Here is a 7,789-nt window from a genome sequence, read left to right on the forward strand (position 1 = left end):
CGGCTGACATCCTAGGCCTCGTCATCGACCGCCTCCGGACCGCCACCAGCCACCGCTGCAGCTTCTGGGCGCCGGCGTGGTCGCTACGGATGCTTCAAAACAGCCTGACTTGCTTCCGCGCGTCATGCTCCTCCCACCATCACACGGCGGAACCACTCAAACCGCACCGCCGACTCCAACAATCGCGCTCACTTCTATGCGGCCTATCGTTCCTGGTGCACGTCGGACCCCGTACACCATGCTCGCTTCCGAGCAGAGTGCCGTGCACAATGCACGGTTGGAGCGGTGTGCCGTTCTTGGCGTGCCGTCGCGCATGAGCACCTCGCCTGCCCACCCCGCCACCTGTCGTGGATCGTTCGCTCATACTGTTGTTTCGGAACAAGCTCCGACACCAGGGATCACCGCCCCCCTCCTTACCCGAGGACGGACGCAGCTCCAGTGACTTTACGAAGCCAAGTCTCACCGTAACTTAACCCCCATTATCAACCGTCCGTTAAAGATCCAAAGTTCCAGATTGACCTATTTTTCATATTGAAAATTTTAAAGTGTTCAGAAAAAATTGGAAAAATCCAACAAACCATAAATGTTTCATTTTGTATTCTGGAAAAGTTTCAACCCATTTGGATGTATGGTTTCTGATTAAATAGCTTTTTTAGCTCAAAGAAATAAAAAAATGTGTATTCGCAAACTATACATCCAAATATATCAAAATTTTCACACAATACTAAACGATTTATTGGAATTTTTTCAATTTTTCTGAACACTTAAAAATAATTATTCAGAATATGGATCAATGTGGTCCGTCAGATTTTGAATTGATGGCTGGTAGAGGAGGCTAAGTTACGATGAGACTTAGCTTCATGAAGTCACTGAAGCTGTCCCCCGAGGACGCGACATGCATTGGTTCCACCAACGACTGAATCACCCTCCATTGCGTCGTGGTCAACAATGCCTGCAAAACGAATAGCTACCTCTTGCATAATCCTTTCTCCCTGAGCTAGACGCTCTTATCGGTAATAACGTATCCCTGTTTTTCGATGTCCGCAAGGTGCTCCTCATGCGGTCAACCCCGCATGACGTTGTTGCTCTTATGACCAACAACTACAATTGCCCTATCATCCTGGTCCCACCAGGGAAGGCCACAATCAGCTCCCTTCGTCTACATCACTGACGTCGTCTTCATCGGAGATAGGCTCTATGGGATCACCAAGGCGGAGGCTTTTGGCGCCGACGGTACACCCATCGTTACTAGAGCCAAGCGGGTCATAAGGCACCCATCCAAGGCCAGTGATCGTTCTGACGTGTGGAGCAACATCCATCTCTTCCGTGTGTGGCCATACCCATTGCTTGATGATGGCTATGACTTGTGGAGCGATGTTGATGAGAAATATCACAAACATGTTGCCAAGGATAAGAGTGAGCAAGATGGTGAGACTCTAATAAACGGAGAACATAACAAAGGCCGTTCAGCATCCACTCGATTAGCGAAGACATCTACTATGACAAATCTGATGACCTCTTCATCACTACCTCGCAGATCGTCCAGTCACTTGGGAAGTTGCTCATGGTGACGCATAGCTACACCTGCAGCACAGATGTGTACGAGGCCGACATCGCCACGGGGGCATGGGTGCCAGTAACGAATGGACTACATGGCCAGGCACTCTTCATCAGCAGATACTTTTGCAAGTCCATTCATGCATGTGGAGAGGTAGAGAAGGATGCAGTCTATTTTGCCGACACAGGCCAGGTGAACCACATGAGATCCAAGATCATAAGTGGCCACAGAGAGATCTTTTTTTCAGATGTACGACGTGGCTCTTTCCCCAGAGCCAGTTGTCTGTACAATATAGGATCTTGGATATATTATACAGTACTAGTAAAGATGTCAGTTATTTCCTGCAATTCTATCAATGTGTTCGTAATGGTATTAGTTATAGAATTTTAGTAATTACTACTCCCTCCGTTTCTAAATACAAGACCTTTCAGAAATTTCAATATGCATCATATACAGATGTATTTTAGAGTATAGATTCACTTATTTTGCTCCATATGTAGCCTGTATTGAAATCTCTAAAAAGGCTTATATTTACGAACGGTGGGAGTATATGTTTGTGGTATTCCTTCAGCACCTCAAAAATATAGTTCAAAATAAGTGGACATCTGGTAGGTAAATTTTGCATTCAGCAAGGTTTACGGCTAAAATATATTGCTGGTCATTACTGTTTAGACGTTGTATGTAGCAACCAAATGCTAATTCAAAAACAACCACATCCACATGACACAAGAGTTTGATGATCCTAAACATAGCTGGTGCCGAACAAGAACATATTTTTGATTTTCTGATGTAAATGAGAAACACAATGATATGCCAACAAATCTTGTAAGAGGCATCAATAAGATTACGCAGTCTTCGACTTTGCAAGCGCCTTCTTGCGCTGCCCAAGCATGTACGTGTACATATGCGGGCTTCCTGTCCAAAGTTAATTTATCCACGGTAAGCGCACACACACTAGGTGTAGATGATTGAGGCATGAATCGATAGCTAGGACAAGAAAAGGTACCTGGAACATAGACTAGGAGTACCAGGATTGATGCATAGAAGTAGTCAAATGAATAGTTCCATTTGTTGGGCATTCTAATGCAGTACTTCTCTGATGCCTGCCATTGTAGATTCAAACGGAGAAGCATAAATTAGCAACATTCATACAATTTATCAGTGCATTGATCAACTGCTCTAATGGATTTCATCAGAAAAGATAATACCTTGATGAACTGCAACGCAATGTATATCAAGCCAACCTCGCTGCTGATGCCGGTTGGGTACATGACTAGGAAAGAGCTATACCTGCACACATCCAGGTTCGATTCGATGTAAAGATTGATTCTTTATATAATTAATTAATGTTGGGCTGACTTACAATCTGCAACCTTATGCAGAGTTAAAGCAGTGTAGTGTAGCCTCACCTAAGCCATAGAAGCGATGATGGGGCAGATCCAAACAGCTCTTTTGTGCCGAAAAAAGAGTACCTAATAATCTGCATTGCAACACCCAACAATAGAGTAACTAACTAGGTTTCTGAAATCTGCAGAATTTACCATTCGTTCATATCAATCAAGTGATCAGATAATTAAGATGAACACACTCCAACAAACCATGGACCATATGCCATGACTCAGGCAACCTATAGGACTTGATGAATAATAATATGCAGCATAATTTCTCTGTCATCCACTGCTTTAAAGGTTCTTTCCATTCATGTTTGAAGTTTCTTGTATTTTTTTTTCTGTTACATGAGCATTATTACCCTGATTTCTCCCATTTGGGATTAATCATACAAATAATAGGATACATGATAGGAAAATATGCGGCGGTAAGTAATGTGCACATATTAGTGCCTCTGACTTCTAGTTGATTCAACACCACCCTTATGATACACACCTCCCCTGGTGTAGGGTAATACTAACAGTACAGTGAATTAAGCTGCAGCAATTTTGTGAGATACACCTATCACAAGTATCTTGAAATTCAACTTGGAACAACAACATCCATATGTAAAAATTATCGTCGCATTTCATTAGTTCAGGAGCACATCTTCAGCTAGTCTAACAGCAACAACAGCACCTCGCGGCTCGATAATACAGTTAATTTGAAGAGCTCTAATTCCTAGATTATCAGGATTCAGGAGCATGCGTACCTCGGTGATGGACCAGCTGATGACCAAGGAGCTCACCAGGATGTGTGTCCTGGTCTGCAAAGCCGTACAAGAAAACAGAGCAAGGAAAACAGAGGATAGGATGAGGTATGCACGAAGCAAGAAGAACGGAGAAGGGCACCATGGAGAAGAACACCGCACCTCGGGGAAGCTCCAGAGGATGCCCCAGGTGACGAAGAGGCGCGACCCGATCTGCGGCAGCGTGGCCGACACCGGCGACCTCACCAGGCCGACGAGGCCGTGGAGGATCTGGCAGGCACACGCAGGATGAAGAGTTCAGATCGGAAGAAAGAAGCAAGATCCAGCGGGCGGACCGGCGGGCGGCGTACCTCGAGGACGGCGGCGGTCTGCGCGAGCTGGAGCGGCCTCTCGACGGCGGCGTACACGTCCTCGTGCCCCGACCGGAGCAGCGCCTCCACGGCGAAGTAGAGCACCTGCGCCCTGCACACACGCACGCACGGATCCTCATGAATCAATCTGTCAACCAAGAACTCGATGCGGGGAGGAGGGATGAAGCAGCGGCGGGAGGGACGAAGACGAACCATCCGAAGAAGACGGCCCAGTTGTAGACGGCGAGGTAGGCGCGCTTCACCGCCGCCATTGTCTCCGCTGCTGCCGCTTCTTGTGCCGCCGGCCGGATCTTGGACGATGCGGGGTTATAGCTGCGGCTGCGCGTGGGCGGTTTAATTGGGGCGGATCGAGGTCACGGCCACGGAGCAGAAGCCACAGCTCAGCTGCTCAGCTGCACATCTCAGCTCAGCTCAGCTGCCACCAGTATCCATTTAGTGTCAATCAATGTGCAAATCAACCACCACCCTCACCGACTCACTCCACTGTCGGTCACGGAGAATGCATCCTGCTCAACTGCACTCCAGCTGCCTCAGCAACAGTCTCGGAGAAAGGATTCTGTTTGTTCATCGATTTCGCGTGTACAGCACAGGAGGAGACACAAAACTCTCCTCTGTTTCTTTAGAAAATATTTCCTCTGTATTCATCGGTGGGAGTAGATTTCCCTTGTTACAAGCAGTCGTTCCTCTGTCGAAGCACAGTGGAAAAACGTTTACCCTGTCTTGTGTCTACAGATTTGTCTGCAGATTTGACACTGATTGCAAGATGAATCAGGTTATCTGCGTAGAACCAGTTTGAGCACGTTTTGCAGGGATCCTGAACAAGCATCTTGCAGAGCGGTCTGTTTTTCTGAACCCTGAACAAGCATGCAGAGGAACAACTGGGGATGTTCCTTCGGTCACATGGTGTTGATCATGGTTCAACCAATCAATCATGCACTGCATCCAAGATGTGTAATATCATTCAAAAATTAATTTCAGCGCTAATTACATAATTAACACGTAAATAATATCCTACCTAATATGAACATGAATTGCACGTACGGATTTACTAGTCACACAAACAAGCGGACATGAGAAATCCCAACACGATCTTTAGCATACTTATTGCTCCGAGGAACGACGCCTCCTACAGGATAACGGTTGATGATGTGGTTAGGCATCTGGAATCTCATCATGCTGGATCGGGCATGGAATGGTACCGTGCAGCGCCCACGTGTTTCGGGGTTTAGCCGTTTAGGCTTTGGCTATCGATTTGACCAACGAAACCCAGGACCAATCATCAAATTTCGCATCCAAGACGTATTATCATATCATCTGTGCTACTAAACAAACCACATGACGTGTAAAATACTTATTGCTACAAGGAAGGAAGGTTCCTCTTATCAGGTTCTTATGGGTGACTTATTGTGCAGGATATACTGTCGGTGTGGAATCCAAGCAAGCGGCACAAGTGCAACTAGCCCAACATTGAACGAGAGAAGAGAAAACTCCACATCTAACAAGAGACACCCGAGACTATTGAACAGGACCAGAACTGCGTCGTCTTGAGAAACCATCAGACACTGTAGTACCATTGAGCCATCTCCGAAAGGGGCCGATTTGTTGTTCAGACTGCCCACTCGCTCCAGGCCGTGGAGCGCCGCTCCTGCCAAGAGATATCAAGGACCGAGAACAAAGATCACCGGGACACATGTATAAGATAGGAGATCACCACGGGCACCCCACGCTAGAGCCATGAGCGCTACATGTTAGGGATAAAGCATGCTCAAAGTCACTAACCAGCTAAGGTACCAGGGCTTCGTGACGACGAACTCAAGAGGATAATGACACAAGCGCCCCCGCCATTGAGCCCAGGAAGATGGACTAGACTTTTTCATGTAGGAGCCCTGACACCATGATTGGACCCACAATAACACCGAGAAAAGGGAAGCAACACCCGAGATCGTCGTCGTCATCCCGGAGCGCGTCGTTTTCACCTAGGAGCTAAGAATCTCTACTAGTGTGGAGCCCATCAGCCCAGCCAACTATTTTTGTATTAATTTATAGATAGGCATGCATCAATGGACATCCTATCTGCCGCATTCTGCGGTAGAATGGCGAGGCTTCGCTCAAGCAGTCCACAACATGGGCCGGCCCACCGATGTGCTGCCTGTTGTTTTTTATCGCGCGACAAAAAAATCATTCGAGACATGCAGGATTCACTCCCGAGACCTCCCACAGCGTAGGCGCCTAATCACGAGCTATTAGCTAGACTTAAGGCACAGAACCATATTCTGAACAGTGTTGAAATGACGCAAAAAAATTGATATTCCATTTTTTTAAAGTGAACCATTTTTGTAATTCTGTTATTTTTAATCAGGATTTTTTTGAAAATCCCAAACTGTTTTCTAAAACGCAAACATTTAATAAAAACTTGAACATTTTCTGAAAAACTAAACGAATTAAAAAATGCGGACATTTGTTTAAAATTTCCAAATATTTTCCGGGATCACGAACAATTGTTAATTTTGGAACAAATATTAGAAACAAGAATTTTTTTTAAATTATGTACAAAAAGTAAGAATATGAATATATTTTTTAAAATGCGAACAAAATTCATAGTTGTATAATCTTTTGGAAATGCGAACAAAATTTGAAACATGGGATTTTTTTTCTAAATTGTGAACAAAATGTTGAGACCACAAACATTTTTTGAAGAGTGAACATTAAAAAAAATTGTGAACAGATTTTGAGAATGAGAACATTTTTTGTAATTCATGAATATTTTTTAAAACACGGACAGTTTTTTAAAACACGAAAAGTAAGAATATGAATATATTTTTTTAAACACGAACAATTTTGAAAATGAGATTTTTTTTGAAATTCCTTAACTTCTTGAAATGCATTTAAAAAAAATTAGAAACAAAGTTGTGAAACCAAGAATGTCTTTTGAAATTCTTGAACATTGTTTGAAACACAACCTTGTTTTGAAATTGTAATTTGTTTTTGAAAAAAAGAACATGTTTTGGAACACAGACATTTTTTAAAAATTTTGAACAAATTTTGGAAATGAGATTTTTCTTTTGAAATTCTGAACAATAATGGGAATTTTTGGAACAAAATAAACAGGAAAAATAGGAAATAGAAAACAAAAATAAAAAAGAAAAAGAAACATAAAGAAAAAAGGAAAATGAAGATGAGAAACAGAATTAAATAGAGTAAAAAGGAGAGAAAAATAAAACAAGCAAACATAAAAAAGAAAAAACAATGAAAAATAAACAGAAAAACGAAAAAGGAGAAAAAAGAAACAAGAAAAAAGATAAAAATAAACGCAAAAAGGGAAAAAAAAGGAAAACTGGTTCAGCAGCCTTGTAGAAGGTTGCCAAATCCGGGAAAAACCTGGCCGTAAACCTCTAGAAGATTCCCAAAAGCAGGATCACTGAAATGATTAAACAGGCCAACACAAGCCGATCGATTGCTCGATCTACCTGTGTGAAACAACAATTGTTCGACGCAATGAGCATCCGTTAGGGAATTCGATGCACCAAGTGTCCAAAATAGATGGCCTGGCCCAAGCTAATGACAATGCCACGGTTGGCCCAAGCTAACAACGGTTGCAGGCTTGCTCCAACCAGGCACTTGTTTGCTTTTTCAAGGCGCTAACCAAACAGACGACAGATAGATTTCAAGGAAGTCTGTGGCCAGGCACGAGAACGCCAAGGTGCCAACCAAACTGACCCTTAA

At 43.8% G+C, this 7,789-nt stretch overlaps 1 protein-coding gene across 2 annotated transcripts; it reads right to left on the minus strand.

Moving 5' to 3' along the window:
• Nucleotides 1–2,168: 2,168 nt before the first annotated feature.
• LOC123063715 (very-long-chain (3R)-3-hydroxyacyl-CoA dehydratase PASTICCINO 2A) lies at nucleotides 2,169–4,614 on the minus strand. Of its 2 annotated transcripts, XM_044487616.1 has the most exons (8): nucleotides 4,259–4,570; nucleotides 4,046–4,157; nucleotides 3,858–3,965; nucleotides 3,699–3,752; nucleotides 2,968–3,038; nucleotides 2,767–2,848; nucleotides 2,565–2,661; nucleotides 2,169–2,473 (listed from the first exon to the last, which is right to left on the minus strand). In XM_044487616.1, exons 1-8 carry the CDS (start codon nucleotides 4,315–4,317, stop codon nucleotides 2,403–2,405), a joined length of 654 nt encoding a protein of 217 aa, XP_044343551.1. In that variant the 5' UTR covers nucleotides 4,318–4,570; the 3' UTR covers nucleotides 2,169–2,402. The 2 variants fall into 2 exon arrangements, with proteins under 2 accessions (XP_044343551.1, XP_044343550.1); XM_044487615.1 differs by having other exon boundaries at nucleotides 3,699–3,965; nucleotides 4,259–4,614.
• Nucleotides 4,615–7,789: the final 3,175 nt, after the last annotated feature.

The sequence above is a fragment of the Triticum aestivum genome, chromosome 3A (genome assembly GCF_018294505.1).
Source record: "Triticum aestivum cultivar Chinese Spring chromosome 3A, IWGSC CS RefSeq v2.1, whole genome shotgun sequence".
Taxonomy (NCBI): Eukaryota; Viridiplantae; Streptophyta; class Magnoliopsida; order Poales; family Poaceae; genus Triticum; species Triticum aestivum.